General features: G+C 36.3%; 1 protein-coding gene across 2 annotated transcripts in view; it reads left to right on the top strand.

The window, feature by feature from the left end:
• The window catches only part of TXNDC16 (thioredoxin domain containing 16), a 99,940-nt gene that overhangs the window by 58,486 nt on the left and 23,930 nt on the right, over nt 1-17,524 (top strand). For both annotated transcript variants that reach the window (XM_005685096.3, XM_013966740.2), the window contains exons 12-16: nt 244-361; nt 6,147-6,290; nt 7,067-7,126; nt 12,532-12,700; nt 13,088-13,224. In XM_005685096.3, the coding sequence (XP_005685153.2) occupies nt 244-361; nt 6,147-6,290; nt 7,067-7,126; nt 12,532-12,700; nt 13,088-13,224 (628 nt within the window). The remainder of the gene's footprint in view (nt 1-243; nt 362-6,146; nt 6,291-7,066; nt 7,127-12,531; nt 12,701-13,087; nt 13,225-17,524) is intronic.

Here is a 17,524-nt window from a genome sequence, read left to right as displayed (position 1 = left end):
AACTGTGACAAGAAGCAAATGAGACTTTCAGTTCCATGTTTTGCCTTCTTTTCTAGTAGCATGCACTATCTTTCTATAATGTTTAGATACTTTTAATATTGTGGAGTTAATTTCCCATTTTTATTTTTAAATATTAAAATTGAAATTCACAAGTTTAATTTCTTTTTAGTGTCAAACAAGTAAAATATATTAAAATGGTTCATTATATTCTAGTCATATCTTTTAAAATTAATGTATTTCTAGGACACGCAAGTGGAATTTTTGGCATTAAGTCATATTGATTTAATAGTATTCCATCTGGAAAGTACCATGAACATTGAGGAAATGGTCAAATATGAAGACATGGAAGAGCTAAATATAGGTAATGTGTTTTTTTGATGCTCATGTTCCCCTCCCATTCCTGCCCAGCATCCTTAAGGTCAGTGACATTTCAGTGAATTAACTTTCACATTCAAGAATATGAAGAGACCTGAAGAAATTAATTTTGAATCACATTTTAGCAAGCTGATTAGGTGAAAAGATACAAAGATGCTCTATTTTGCTTAGTGTGATACCTTTCACTGTTATATATCAGGCTTCTCTCTTTCTGCCTGTGCCTTTATCCTCCAGATCAGTCCTTTCAGTGCTACTGGTCTATTCCTTGTTTAAAAAGGACCCAGGAGCCACAATATAATATTTATTTTTGTTATTCCTATTAGGGTATGAAATTCTGATGAAAATAGTTATATATTTATAGTTGTAAATGAATCCACTTGTTAACAGTAAAAGGAGTAAACTTTGATAACATTTTTATACTTATTTTTAACGTTATTTTTAATAACGTTAAAAATAATTGTTTTAACATTTAAATATTTAACATTAATATTTTAGCGTTAAATTAATTTTAACATAATGTCAAAATAATTTTAACATTAGTTTTAACAGAATTTTGCCAATTCTGTTTTTCTTTTTATTGTTCTATTGCTTACCTTTTGAAGTATTCTACAGTTTTCAAGGCTATTTCCCACACATTCTTTACTTTGATTGTTATCCTCTGAGTTAGCTGAGGTCACCTTCATTGTAGCTGAAGAATCTGTGTTTTGGCAGAGTTAAATGATCTGCACAAAGTCACAAATGGCACGTGGAGCATTCTGACTTGAAATTTCATTTATGACCATTATCATTCCTGATACTTCTTTATAACATATCCTATTCTGAAATTGCTCATTTGCTTTTCTCCCTTCTGTACTGGTCTGTTAGAAACGTCTAAGGCAGGGATTATGTCTTGTGCATTTACTAAATGTATCCTGTTTAGTAAATTATTGAATTTTTATCACGAGTCCTGTTGAGTAAATACTTTTTATGTAGTCCTGTTGTTACGAGTCCCAGGAAGGAAGGAATTTGCATATTCTTTTCATGAGATCTGTTGATTATGAAGATCAAAATCTGTATTATAAATTTAGTAAGGCCTCTGAGCTTTAACTGATATATGACCAACTTCATGGTTTGAGCACTGCTCCAGTTTTCTGGTATACAGAGGTTAGAATTGCTAATGGTTTAAGCCGGAGTTCTTCTCCATAGCATCATCATTATTCAGGCAGGTCTGTGTTCTGGTCTTGTGCTCCTTGCTTTGTTCCTATCACCTTTCATATATTCAAACTTTCAAAGTCACAGGAATCATCCAGGTGTCAGTTTAACAGGATTCCTGTCCTCAGTGGAAGTTGCCTTTTTCAAAATTTTGTTGCCATGTCTCATTTACTTAGTGGCTCTCTGGCTTCAGCTTGCCCTCTGGTGCTGCCTTCTCATTTTTTCTCTCTCCTGTCTTTGCTCCTCAGCCCAGTTCTTGTGTTTTGGGGGTGGGGGGTGTTTGGTCTTAATTTCCTATGTTTGTAATCCATATTGACTCATAATATAGTATGATGTTGTGCCCAAATACACAATTGCCCTCTTATTTTCATTCCTTCTCACTAATTAGGAAAGATAGATGAGGCTTGGAAGGAGTTTGTTACCATGTAAAAGTGGAATATACAGAAAAATGCTCTTCAAAGGGAATGAATACACAGAGTCAGAATTAAATGAACTGGGTTCCACAAAAAGAGTATGAAAAAAACTTAGGTGACTAAAAAGAATATATATACATGTTGATAAGTAGGTGAAATGTAGAGCTGAGGAGTGAACATATTTAAAAACTAAAGTGGCTTATTAAGAGAATGGGAAAGCAGAAAGGTGTTAGAACAAGGTAAGAGAAGAAAGGATGGATTAGGAAATAAGAGTGGACTGGCAGGAAAGTGAAAATATGTGAATAGTAAGAAAATACTGTAAATGAGAAAATTGGCCTTTATTAATTTTGATATTGAGGGCATAACTTTTAGTGTCATAGAATGTGATATTTGAAAGTATCTTAAAATTACTAGTGTAAGTCTTATGGTTCACAGCTTTGAACACTGCAACTCCTAGAGTTATGTAATTGACTAGAGTCACACAGCTAAAAATTGCTGATGTGATACTAATCTAGGTCTAGTCTTTTATGGTATTGGAAATCATATGGAAAATAATAGTTTAGTTTTCTGAATGCATTGTCTTTCTCACTTCCTTACTTTTTAATATGTTATTACAGAGAATTATAAATGTATCATAAAATAGGATAATAGAACAAACCTCCAGATAACCATTTCCTGGCCTCACCCAACTACTATCAGTCAGTGGCTAATCCTGTTACAATCATAGCCCTTTACTTATTATTTTTCACCTAATTCCAAACATATAAATTCATCCATAAATATTTCCCTGTATTTCAGACATGTAAGGATTCTTTTAAAATTAGCATAATGCTATTACTACATCTAAATGGTTCAGTTCAGTTCAGTCGATCAGTCGTGTCTGACTCTTTGTGAGCCCATGAATTGCAACACGCCAGGCCTCCCTGTCCATCACCAACTCTCAGAGTTCACCCAAACCCACGTCCATAGAGTCGGTGATGCCATCCAGCCATCTCATCCTCTGTCGTCCCCTTTTTGTCCTGCCCCCAATCCCTCCCAACATCAGAGTCTTTTCCAGTGAGTCAACTCTTCACATGAAGTGGCCAAAGTACTGGAGTTTCAGCTTTAGCATCATTCCTTCCAAAGAATACCCAGGACTGATCTCCTTTAGAATGGACTGCTTGGATCTCCTCAAGGGACTCTCAAGAGTCTTCTGCAACACCACAGTTCAAATGTATCAATTCTTCGGCACTCAGCTTTCTTCACAGTCCAGCTCTCACATCCATACATGACCACTGGAGAAACCATAGCCTTGACTAGACGAACCTTTGTTGGCAAAGTAATGTCTCTGCTTTTGAATATGCTATCTAGGTTGGTCATAACTTTCCCTCCAAGGAGTAAGCGTCTTTTAATTTCATGGCTGCAGTCACCATCTGCAGTGATTTTGGATAAGAATTGTTACTATCAGATGCTTGGTCGACATTCAGAGTTCCAGCTTCATCATGCTTTTTCATGCCACTGTTGCTTTGTACATGCTGTTCATGTTACTCTTATTCCTCTGCTGCCTCCTTAAGTTTCATTTTTCTTTTAGTAGTGTTCAGCTAGTGTCAGCTTCTAGGAAGCTTTAATTGTCTCTAATCAAGTTAGATGTTCCTCCAGTGTTACCATATGATCTGTACAAACTTCCAACAGGACATTTGTGAATTCAGAATATATGTGTATGTATGTGTGTTTACTACATATTTTAATGGATAGATGAATGAATGGGTGGGTGGGTCTGTCTGTCTTAATGAAAAGTTTTTTTTTTAGATTTAATTGATATGTAACATTATATTAGTTTTAGTTGTATACCATAATGATTCAATATTTCTATATATTGTGGTTAATGAAACGATTTTTACATATTCAGAATCTACCCATAACTCAATATACATAGAATAAAATCAAAATTTCTTGGTTTATATGGCCTCTTATGGCTTTCCATGTGGTGCTAGTGGTAAAGAACCTGCTTGCCAATGCAGGAGAAGGAGACACAAGAGATGCGGGTTCAATCCCGGATCGGGAAGATCCCCTGGAGGAGGAAATGGCAACCCACTCCTGTATTCTTGCCTGGAGAATCCCATAGACAGAGGAGCCTGGCAGGCTACATACAGTCCGTGGGGTCACAAAGAATTGAACACAACTGAGTGACTGCTGCTGCTGCTAAGTCGCTTCAGTCGTGTCCGACTCTGTGCGACCCCACAGATGGCAGCCCATCAGGCCCCACCATTCCTGGGATTCTCCAGGCAAGAACACTGGAGTGGGTTGCCATTTCCTTCTCCAATGCATGAAAGTGGAAAGTGAAAGTGAAGTCGCTCAGTTGTGTCCAACTCTTAGCGACCTCATGGACTGCAACCTACCAGGCTCCTCCACCCATGGGATTTTCCAGGCAAGAGTACTAGAGTGGGGTGCCATTGCCTTCTCCGAACTGAGTGACTAACTGGTTCCAAATAGGAAAAGGAGTACGTCAAGGCTGTATATTGTCACCCTGCTTATTTAACTTATATGCAGAGTACATCATGGGAAACGCTGGGCTGGAGGAAGCACAAGCTGGAATCAAGATTCGGCCAGGAGAGAGATCAATAACCTCAGATAGGCAGATGACACCACCCTTATGGCAGAAAGTGAAGAGCAACTAAAGAGCCTCTTGATGAAAGTGAAAGAGGAGAGTGAAAAAGTTGGCTTAAAGCTCAACATTCAGAAAACGAAGATCATGGCATCCGGTCCTATCACTTCATGGCAAATAGATGGGGAAACAGTGGAAATAGTGTCAGACTTGATTTGGGGGGGCTCCAAAATCATTGCAGATGGTGACTGCAGCCATGAAATTAAAAGACGCTTACTCCTTGGAAGAAAAGTTATGACCAACCTAGATAGTATATTCAAAAGCAGAGACATTACTTTGCCAACAAAGGTCCGTCTAGTCAAGGTATGGTTTTTCCTGTCGTCATGTATGGATGTGAGAGTTGGACTGTGAAGAAAGCTGAGTGCTGAAGAATTGATGCTTTTGAACTGTGGTGTTGGAGAAGACACTTGAGAGTCCCTTGGGCTGCAAGGAGATCCAACCAGTGCATTCTGAAGGAGATCAGCCCTGGGATTTCTTTGGAAGGAATGATGCTAAAGCTGAAACTCCAGTACTTTGGCCACCTCATGCGAAGCGTTGACTCATTGGCAAAGACTCTGATGCTGGGAGGGATTGAGGGCAGGAGGAAAAGGGGACGACAGAGGATGAGATGGCTGGATGGCATCACCGACTTGATGGACGTAAGTCTGAGTGAACTCCGGGAGTTGGTGATGGACAGGGAGGCCTGGCATGCTGCAATTCGTGGGGTCGCAAAGAGTCGGACACGACTGAGTGACTGAACTGAACTGAGTGACTAATACACACATGATCTAGAAACCCTAGAGTTTTCTCACGTCATTCCTTCAGTCTATTTTGTTTTAGTCAAATGTGCCTTCCCTTGGTGCCTAGTGGATGCTGAGCTCTTTTATGTCCCCGAGTCTTTGCATATGTTGTTCTCTTTGCCTAAAACATTCTTTTCTTGATTATCTGGTAGACTTTGGATTGCCCAATTAAAATCTCCCTGTTAATAATCTCTCACTGTATCTTTTGCCTTTCTTCTTAAACTGATCATATTTATAGTTGTATATTTATTTAGTGATGAGTTTATTGACTGATTTTTCCATAGATAGAAACTGTGTGGTCAGGGACTGTGTCTGCTTTGCTTACCACTTTCCTTAGTGTCTATCATAGTGCTTGCCATGTAGTAGAAGCTAAAGAAATACTGTCAAATGTGTGGTAGGACTTTTTTTAGGTTATATATTAATATATTGATTAGAAACAAATGTTATTTGTTGACAAGTTTATTATTTTATATTTATTATATTATTTCTTGACAAGTATAAGTAAATCCTTTTGGAATTAACTAAAACTTGATCATTTCTAGGTCAGGAAGCATCTGACAGTCATTTTAGATAGGAAGCCAGACAACTGGAAAGTTTTCTAAATATCATGCATTTTAAATATTAAGATAGTATGAATTCATGAGTTTCTGTGAAGTGCCAAATTTTCATATGCTTGCCTGAGAGAACTTAAATGTTTTAAATTATACATTTATATTTACATTAATTTCTCTTCAAACATTTCAGAAATTCAAGATGATGAAGTGGAAGAAACTGTTTACAGAGACAGGAAGAAACAGTTACCTTTGGAACTCACTGTGGAATTAACAGAAGAGACATTTCATGCGACAGTAACGGCTTCTGACAGCATAGTACTTTTCTATGCTGGCTGTGAGTATTATGAACATTTAGAGGTGACTACTGTACTGCATATTAGGACATTTAAAGTAGGCAGATTGTACTTGTGCCTTCTGTTATTACATGTTGTAAAATGACATTAGCTTTCATATGTCCCACACTTTTAAACAGTTTACTTCAGAGCTGTTTCTAGGGTTGTAAAACTGATTATATATAGTTTAGTCAAAGTGTTAGTCGCTCAGTCATATCCGACTCTTTGCAATCCCATAGAATGTAGCCTGCCAGGCACTTCTGCCTATGGGATCTCCAAGCAAGAATACTGGAGTGGGTTGCCGTTCCCTTCTCCAGGAGATCTGAGCCTCCTGCATTGCAGGCAGATTCTTTACCGTGTGAGCCACCAGAGAAGCCCTGATTATATATATCTGACTTATAAATTGAAGATTATGATTAAACTAGATGTTAAGCTTACTAATTTGGAAAATTGTTATTATTCAAGCTAATGATTTAATGTTATTTTAATGTTATTCAAGCTAATGTTTAACAGTTATTGTAGGTTTATCGGCATTATATTGCTTTTATCTTCAAACAATAGCCATTCAGCTATACTCCTTGCCATATGAATGTAGAAAATTAGTTGTATTTGGAACTCTCTTGAATGTGTGGACAATACTGAGTGCTGCATAGTAGAATATTTCTTAGTATAAAATAATTCTGATACCCCATTAATCTATATGTTTGTTATATATAAGTATGGACACTTTGGAAATATGTATGTTGTAATATCTATCTAATTTTTTATTTTAATGTAGGGCAAGCAGTATCCATGGCATTTCTGCAGTCCTATATCGATGTGGCAGTTAAACTGAAAGGTATTACACTGCTGTAGGCATGTTTATTTTCCTGGTTCTGAGCTATAGCTGTTCGTAAAATTGTGTCACGCTAAAGATGTAGAAAACCACATAAAATTTCAGATTATTATGGTTTGTGTCTCCACAACAAACATAGTAAGTTAATACTGAACATTAGACTGTTCCACTTGAAACAAGATTAAGTATTAAAACCATTTTACAGCAAAGAAAATTAAAAAGTGATAACTTCAGTGTAAGTCAGTACTCCACGGTTAATAAGTTAAGGAACCATGAGTTTCAAAACTGTTAAGAGCATTCCCTTTGATTGTCTTCATTAAACTGTCTTATAGCTTTATACTTGATCCAGTAAACTTTTTGGCTGAATTCAGTCATTTAGCAAACATTTATTGAGTGCCTACTATATGCCAGTTACTGTTAAATATTATTAAACATATACTAAATATTAACTATAGTCTCACAGTCTAATGAAGGCTCTAAGATCCCAGTGTTCTTGAAGCTATACAGTTAGCTTTTCATGGGTAGGGAATTTCTTAATAGCCAGAATCTTTTTTTTTAATTTTTAAAAATTTTTACTTTATTTTACTTTACAATACTGTATTGGTTTTGCCATACATTGACATGAATCCACCACGGGTGTACATGCGTTCCCAAACATGAACCCCCCTCCCACCTCCTTCCCCATAACATCTCTCTGGGTCATCCCCGTGCACCAGCCCCAAGCATCCTGTATCCTGCATCAGACATAGACAGCCAGAATCTTTTTATTTTAACTATTCTATGAAAACTGATTCAGTGGTAGACAATCAGTAATCCAAGCAATGAACTCAAAATGTCTATGCCGCTGTCCCAGTAAAGACAAAAGGAGGAGTGGGGAGGCCTGTTAGTAAGAGAGAGAGAGTAATGGATTAGGTAAGTATAATATTTTGTAATCATTCAAATAAGGCAGTCCAGATCATGCTTTGTATCTTTAGTATGATTTCTTCTTACTCTGTTTTTCTTGTTAATAAAAGCTGTTATGGCTAAATGGGCTTTTTCTTGGCTACTCCAGAAATGCATCCACCATTTAGTTTTTTGGGACACTAGCTTACAGCCTCTTTTATTGTTTAGTAAAGTTCCTTATGGGAAGAAAGTATGCCTTATACTCAGTTCATTGGACTTAGTGCATTGTCTTACATTACAGAATATCTCGTGTTTAATAATTGTTGAGTAAATAAATTAGCAAATATAGTAGAGTTTCATAAATTTTGTTTTATTTTGTGGAAAAGGTGTACTGGTATACAACTTGTGTGTGTATGTATGTGTATATATATGTATATGTGTGTGTGTATATATATGTGTGTGTGTGTGTGTGTGTGTGTGTGTGTGTGTGTGTGTGTATGGAGCTTTTGTGAATTCAAGAAGTTGATTCCAGAAAGTCAACCCTAAGTACAATATGTTCTATAATAATAAAAGCATCTGAGATATAAAAAACCATTTTTGATCCATTTCTCTTCCATTCATTTCCAAACTACATTTGATCCATCGTTTGATTATTTCATTCCCCAAGTGAAGGGATGATTAAGTCTGTAGATAATATGATACCTAATTTATTTTTTAAAGCAAATCCTGTCACTCTCTAGTTCTCCTTTATGGTTGCAGTCTGCAGACTGATTTAAATTTCTTCTCTTAGGTTTTCCAGCCTTACTAGTAAATGATTAGAAAAAAGAAAAAGTAGGAAAATATAAACCGTAATAAAATAGTAGTTGGAAAATGTCCCTGAATACTAGAATTATCCCCCCTTCCCAGCCCATTTGGCTAGATACCAAATGAAAATGAAAGGAGGTTCTCTTACTTTCTTCTCTGTTAATGACCAAATAAAGACCTGACCCCTCAATGCAAGGACTCTGAGTTGTATGTGTTTGTAGAATGAAAAAGCAGATTAACCAACCTAAAGACCTGATTTCTTTTTTCAATTAGTATGTTCTTTATGAATAACAATTCTTTTAGTAATTAGATATCAGATAGGTGGATTATTTTGGAAATTCATGGGGCTTCATATAAAAATGCATACTATAGGTAACAATAATGTTTTGTGTCTATTTGATGAAGCCTATACTATAATTTTATAAGCTAGGACAATATTGTAATACTTTGGGTGTTTAGTTGTATAATCTTTCATGTTGTTTTGGGGAAAAGCCACTTTTTATTTCTTAGTCCAAGAGGATGAAGAATATTTTATACTCAGTCACAAGGTGGCAGCAAATGTCTGTTTTTTTCTTCCTTATTTGAAATTGCTGTGTTGTTAAAATATGTGGAGTGTAATACTACAGTAATCTTAGAACATTAGACTGCTCCATTTGAAACATGATTAAGTATTGAAACCATATTACAGCAAAGAAAATTAAAATGTGATAACTTCAGTATAAGTACCTTATCATTTTTTAATAATATATATCAGTATTCTTTTTTTTCAGTTTTAAAGATAACATCAAAGTTTTCAGCTTGGACTGCTGGGACATTTTAAGCAGTGGTAGACCCACTGAGGATGCTTATTGAAGGGAGAGAACTACGTTTTTTATGACACCATGTCCCGTCCTTTGGTGGCAATACATAGTATGATGCTCCATCTGAGCAAGCACCAGTACATGCACCACTAGATATTTATTGACTAAACGACTAAAATAAAGGAGAAGAGAACTTTATAGAGTAGATCTAAGCCTAGAAGGAATAAAGACTTGTCTTTGTATGCTCATATAATATTCAGGTATTAACATACTTTAATGTAAACACTGAAAATTTGTTCATGGAGAAATAAATCAGGGTACATTTCACAAATTTTTATTGGATACATAATATGTAATAGACATTGTTTAGGTAGCAGGTTTATAAGACAGGCTAGACCCTATGAGATAGAATCTAGGATCGTAATGTAAGGATGGATTTTTAGTATTAAAACTTTTGATGATAAAATGTTAAAATATTGTGTTTCACAATTTTAGTCATATGGGTAGGTTACATCCTAATTTAGAATTTAGGATAAATTGATATACAAAGATTCCTTCTTTGATCTAATACTATATTAAAATTTCCTTTTATTAGATTTTCTTCCTTTCTTTCATTAGCTGAGTTGTATGGTACTTTGTTATTTGGTTTTTGATATCTCTGCACCTAACTACATATTTTGGAGAACTGGAGAACTTTGCATATACAGTTGACTTAGACAACGCAGGGATTAGGGGCGTTGACTTTCCATGCAGGAGAAAATCCAAGTATTACAGGTTTGGCCCTCCGTGTACACATTTGCCGGAGAAGGCAATGGCACCCCACCCAAGTCCTCTTGCCTGGAAAATCCCATGGACAGAGGAGCCTGGTAGGCTGCAGTCCATGAGGTCGCTAAGAGTTGGACACGACTGAGCGACTTCACTTTCACTTTTCACTTTCATGCACTGGAGAAGGAAATGGCAACCCACTCCAGTGTTCTTGCCTGGAGAATCCCAGGGACGGGGGAGCCTGGTGGGCTGCCGTCTATGGGGTCTCACAGAGTCGGACACGACTGAAGCGACTTAGCAGCAGCAGCATACACGTCTGCTCTGTATCCAAGTTTCCACATCCATGGATTCATCCAACCTTGGGTCATATGGCACTGTAGCATTTACTATTGAAACAGATCCGTAAGTGGGCCTGCACAGTGCTTTCCAAGGGTCAACTGTATTAGTATAGAACAAGTAGGAATTTCTCTTTGAGGTTCTGCTATATTTTTCTCAGGCTGAAAAGAAATTATTTAGATTAAATAAATATGTATGAAATTATACCGTTGAGACAGGTTGGGTATGTGAAAGTGAAAAGTGAAAGTCGCTCAGTCGTGTCTGACTCTTTGTGACCCCATGGACTATACAGTCTGTGGAATTCTCCAGGCCAGAATACTGGAGTGGGTAGCCTTTCCCTTCTCCAGAGGATCTTCCCAACCCAGGGATCAAACCCAGGTCTCCCACATTGCAGGCGGGTTCTTTACCAGCTGAGCCACAAGAGAAACCCAAGAATACTGGAGTGGGTAGCCTATCCCTTCTCCAGGGGATCTTCCCAACCCAAGAATCGAACTGGGGTCTCCTGCATTGCAGGCACATTCTTTACCAACTGAGCTATCAGAGAAGTGAAGTGAAGTAAAGTTGCTCAGTCGTGTCTGACTCCTTGCAACCCTGTGGACTATAGCCTACCAGGCTCCTCTGTCCATGGGATTTTCCAAGCAAGAGTACTAGAGTGGGTTGCCATTTCCTTTTCCAGGGGATCTTTCCTATCCAGGGATTGAACCCAGGTCTCCCACTTTGCAGGCAGACACTTTACTGTCTGAGCCATTAGAGAAGTCTGAGCTATCAGAGAAGCCCTAGGTGAATATCATGGAGGCCCTAGATAGTATATTCACACACATTTAAGGTATTCATATACGAGGACTGCTCTAGATTCTGGAAAACCAGTTGAGGAAACCAGACACAGTCCCTGCTCTCAGGAAGCTCAAATCATATAACAACACAAATGAGCACATAACTCCATGATGAGGTAGGGAAAAGAGCATGGTCCTCTAGGAGTATAAGAATCAGATGTAGATCAAGGTGTCAATGGAGGCTTCTCTGAAATGGTCACACATGCAGAGATCTGAAGGGTGGAAAGACCTGACTGGTAAAATTGGTAGAGGTGGGCTGATACCAAAATAGATTTGAGTTTTGAAAAGATATCTCTAGCTTCAGTGTAGAGACATGTTAAATTCTGGGAGATGAATTAGGAGAAGTGATGACTAGAGTGGTGGCAGTAAAGAGAAAGGGACAGATATAAGAGGTACTCAAAATTTAGGTGGTAAAATTGGAAGGCATGTGGATTCATGATGTAAGACCTGCGGAGTTTAGGAACAAAGAGGTGTGAAAGGTGATGCTTTGCTTTCAGAGTCGCACAGGATGGCAACGTTCACTACTGTTCAGAGGAAAGAAACCATGTTTGGTTTTAGACGTCTTGAGTTTGAGGATGTTTCTGTTCAAAGGGACCTAGAGAAGGCAGTATGGATACATGGATCTGGAACTTTGAGGATCCTGAGCCAAAGCTATAAATTTAGGATTTATTAGGTGGTTGTTGATTATTGAGATTGTCTAAAAGAGAGTGAAGAACAAGAAGAGAAAGCAACTGAAATTGAGCCTTGAGGGAACTCCCGACTCCACTGGCGGAAGAGCCTGCAAAATGGAACAAAAGGAGGCAGCTGGGGAGAGGCTGCAGCCAATAGGAGGAGGTGCTGCAAAGAACCAAGGGAAGAGAGTGCACCGGGGGTGTGTCATGCTGCCGAGAAGTTGAAATAAGAATGGGATACAAAGACATTAACAGTTCTCAACAACTGAGTTTTCTACATTAACATTTATAAAAATGTGCATTTTCTTTTTATTTAGGCACATCCACTATGCTGCTTGCTAGAGTAAACTGTGCAGATTGGTCTCATGTGTGTACCAAGCAAAATGTTACTGAATTCCCTGTTGTAAAGATGTACAAGGAAGGCCAGAACCCGGTATCTTACTCTGGTATGCTGGGAACTGAAGACCTCTTAAGATTTATTCAACTGTAAGTATTCAGCTTCCTAAGATTTTGTTAAGTTTTAGATCTATTCAACTCCTAATTCCCTTACTTATTTGACACACCTTGGATAGGTTAAGGAAGTATGAACACTGATGAGAAGAGCCTATTACTTTTTAGCACTTTTGGGGAGATAGAAATTTTATTTAATGAGACTGATTTTTTTGTTTGTTTATTTAGAATAGTGTCTTTATTTTGTATTTGTATTTATTTTAGACAATCTCAATAATCAACAACAAAATAAAGACAAAATGAAGATGTTTATCCTATGAAATATACTAAATTCAGTGTGTGTATATATGTATATATATATATATATATAACAAGCTGAGAAGTATTTTTAAAAATTAATTTTGACTATAAATATTCATCCAGCAACAGGATTTCATGCCCAGTGAACATTACGTCTGTCCAAGAAGCAGAAGAATATTTAAATGGGGAATTATATAAAGACCTAGTCTCCTATTCTAGCATGTCAGTACTGGGACTGTTTAGCCCAACCATGACAAGAGGTAAGTGGAACTGAACATTTAAATTACATAATGTATAGTTGAAGGCTTGTTTACTTGTTTTCTTTTTAAAGAATTAGTATCTTTTTAAATTAAAGAGAACTGAATTGTAGAGAATTTTGAAAATACAAAGAAGTTTGAAGAAAAATAAAAATCTTTATAGAGTTGTTAAATTTTAATATAATTTCTTCCCTCTTTTTTTGTGAACTTATGTGTTGAATATTAATATACATTTTAATATAATTGGGCTAGTACTGTGTATTTAGGTTAGTATCTGCTGTTTTTATTTTTAACATTAAGTGGGTGCATTTTTCCATGTGATTAATATTCTTCAAAAACATCATGGCTATATAATATTTGATTGGATGAATATACCATAATTTATTTAACTGTTTACCAACAAATAATTTCTTTTATTTCCTTTTTGCTATGTATTGTAAAGAGTATTTTTATTTATGAGTCTTTGTGTAGGTTTTAGACTATTTAATAGCTATGGATTCCCAGTAGGTGAATAGCTTTGTCTTCTGTAAACTGTATATATGTTATTCATTTTTAAAAAAAAAAAGGTTTTAACATTTGTCTAAGGAATTACTATGAGATTATTATCTACTAAAGATATTAAGCTTTTGTCATTTTATTAATATTCCGATTATTTCCCCCAGCTTGTTGTTTGCTTTTTAGCTTTGCCTAGTAATTTTATATGTAATAGTTAAAATTTTTTTCAAATTTATTGATTTTGAGATTTCTTCCATTGCTTTAGCTATAGAAAATCCTTATCATTCTGATCAGTTAATAGCTACCTGTCTCTTCTTGTTGTTTTATAATATTTTCTTATGCTATATTGTCTTCTTGTTTTGAATATTCTTTTTTAAACTTTGTGAGTGATAAGACACAGATAACATGAAACCTAGCCTCTTAATCATATATAAGTGTATAGTTAACTAGTGTTAACTGTATTTCTATTGTGTGCAAATTCTGATTTCCAAAACTTTTTCATCTTACAAAACTGAAACTCTTTGCTCGTTAAAGAGCAACTCCCTTTCCCTGTTTCCCTAGCGCTTGGCAAACACCATTTTCCTGTCCATTTCTATGAATTTGACTACTCTAATACCCCATGAAAGCCAGATCATGTAGTGTTTGTCTTTTTCTGAATAGCTAATATCGTTTTAAATGTTTTCTATTTTATTCACTTTACCTGTTGATACTTAGTCTATTTATTTTATAAAGCATGTTGACTATGATTGGGTCGTCTCTTTTTCTTTTTGACAATTTATCTTTTTTGCCTATTAACTCTTCTAAGTGAACTTCAGCCATTTACACATGTTTTCTAAACTTACTCAAATTTTTGTTGCTTGTTTTATGCTTCATTGTAAAAAAATTTGTTACGTATTTTTTTAATTTACTGAAGGATAGTTGATTTATAATGTATTAATTTCAACTGTACCTCCGAGTGACTCAGTTATACACATGTATTTTTTTATATTCTTTTCCATTATGGTTTGTCATAGGATATTGTTCCCTGCGCTATGCAGTAGAACCTTATTGTTTATTCATCCTGTATGTAAAAGTTTGTATATGTTAATCCCAAACTCCCAATTCTTCCCTCCCTCATACTTCCCTCCTTGTCAACCACTAGCCTGTTCTGGTTTGTGAGGCTGTTTCTGTTTCACAGATATTTCATTTATGTTGTATTTTAGATTCCACATATAAGTGATACCATATGGTATTTGTCTTTCTCTTTCTGACTTCCTTCACTGTCTGATCATCTCTACGTCCATCCATGTTGCTGCAGATGGCATTAGTTCATTCTTTTTTGTGGCTGAGTAGTATTCCATTATATATGTATGTACCTCATCTTCTTTATCTGTTCATCTGTTGATGGACATTTAAGTTGTGTCTTGGCTATTGTGAATAGTGCTTCTGTGAACACAGGGGTGCTTGTAACCCTTCAGATTTTAGTTTTGTCTGGTTTTATGCCTAGCAGTGGAATTACAGAATCATATGGCAACTCTGTTTTTGGTTTTTTGAGCAACTTTCATATACTGTTTTCCTATAGTGGCTGCACCATTTTATATTCCCACCAACAGTGTAACAGAGTACCTTTTTCTTCACACCCTTTCCAACATTTATTATTTGTAGACTTTAATGATGGCCATTCTGACTGGTGTGAGCTGGTACCTCATTGTAGTTTTGATTTGCATTTCTCTAATAATGATGATGAGCATCTTTTCATGTGTCTCTTGGCCCCTATATGTCTCCTTTGGAGAAATGTCTGTTTAGACCTTCTGCCCATCTTTACAGTTGGGTTGTTTGTTTTTTTGTTATTGAATTGTCTCAGCTGTTTGTGTAGTTTGGACTTTAAGCCTTTATTGGTTGCATCCTTTGCAGATATTTTTTTCCCAGTTCATAGGTTGTTTTTTTTGGTTTATTTTTTGTTTCCTTTTCTATACAGAAGCTTGTAAGCTTCATTAGGTCATATTTATTTTTGCTTTTATTTCTATTTCCTTGGGAGACTAACCTAAGAAAACTAATTCATCTTATTTTTGATGCATTTCAAATTAATGCTTTTGCCTTCAGCTTTGATACAATGCTTATACTAATAAGTTTAATTTGTTTGTTTTACATAGTATCATTGGTTTTCCATAGTATCATAAGCCCACCAGTGGGCTTCCCTGATGGCTGAGATGGTAATCTGCCTGCAAGGCAGGAGCCCCGGGTTCTATCCCAGGGTTGGGAAGATTCCCTGGAGAGTGGAATACCCACTCTAGTATTCTTACCAGGAGAATTCATGGACAAAGGAGCTTGGCAGGTCGCGCGGAGTTGCAAAGAGTCGGACACAACTGAGCAATTAGAACTCTCTCTACATGGTTGGCTCTAGTGTTCTTTTAACATTACAACTTCTCCATACTTAAACTGCCTCTCTTTACTTTTTTTGTCCTTCAAAGGACTGTGTCTTTCAATAAGTTTTAAAGAGAGAGTCACAGGGCATTTATTCTAACCAGTGGTGTTGGCTTAGAATGTTATTCTCTTGGCTTTGGAGATGGATGACCTCTTGAATGGGTAGCAAAAAGTGTTTTCTTCATCATGTCAACTGAAAAAAAAAGCACAACGTGAGAGTTGTGAGTTAGGTTTTATTTGGGGGCAAAATGATTATAGCCTGGAGCCAACCTCTCCAGTAGTTTTGGGGATCTGCTCTGAAGAGCTGAGCGGGGAGGCAATATATATGTAATTGTGGTGAAGAGGATTACATGCAGTCAGGCACACGTTTTGACTGAAGACTGCTGCTAGTCACAAGGAGCAGATGTCTCTGTTAATGATTTTAGTGCTGCTTTTCTAGACACGAAAAGATACAAGAAATTGGGTTCATAAAATCTTCTGAAGATATCTATCTGAAGGCTTGTTCCGCCAGTTTTTCCCAGAGTGCAGAGTGCCTCATTCCTGATTCCCACCCCGAACTCCTTTCAGGGTGTGTTCAACTGAACACAACTAAAATGGTTGGTTACCTCATCCTTATAGAGGCAGATGGCAAGTAACAATATTTAGTTGGCATTCTCATGCTGTTTCCATTTATGTAGCAAACTTCCTCTTTCATTTTTCTTTTATTTAAGATGAATTTCAAAATCTGAATGAAATATTTTAAGAATGTTTGTATGGGAAGAAGATCCCCAATGTCCAGCATTACAATTGTATATAGTTGATACTGTTAACTATTGATTCTTATTAAATTTTGCTTTCTAAAAATTGCTGTCTAGTATTTTTTCTTTCTACTTTGTCTTCAAAATTAAAAAAAAAAAAAGAACTCACTAGAAAGAAGAATAAGACTGTTAATATGTGCCATGTGGCTTACCATCTTAGAAGGCAAAATCCAGAGGGCATAACTTTTAAATTTCTATTCTGTGAAAAATCATGAAGTAAATGACTCTATGTTTTACTCCTTTTTCCCTTTCTCATGTTTTTTCAGCCACATTGACTGTTTTCTTCCTACCTCAGGTACCTGGTGTCCTGAAGTTCTTGTTTATTATTTACACTGGGCCTCCTTCAGAACAGAATTAGTCTTTAGATAATAAAAAGCACAAATACAATAAAATCATTAAAACAAGGATAAGAGTCAAGCAATAAAAGTAGGAGATAATTAGGTAGAATACCTAGAAACAATGCAGTGATCCTAAAACTCAACCCTGAGCTATCTGGTAGCAAATAGAAACAAAGATGAAATTTTTGCCAATTTATCATCATTATATAATAAATGGCAAAATGCAAGTTAGGGTGCTGAGTCACCTGTAGAGAAAATATTTCTCTGATT

The sequence above is a fragment of the Capra hircus genome, chromosome 10 (genome assembly GCF_001704415.2).
Source record: "Capra hircus breed San Clemente chromosome 10, ASM170441v1, whole genome shotgun sequence".
In the NCBI taxonomy this organism is placed as follows: domain Eukaryota; kingdom Metazoa; phylum Chordata; class Mammalia; order Artiodactyla; family Bovidae; genus Capra; species Capra hircus.
This window is presented reverse-complemented; position numbering and strand designations above follow the sequence as displayed.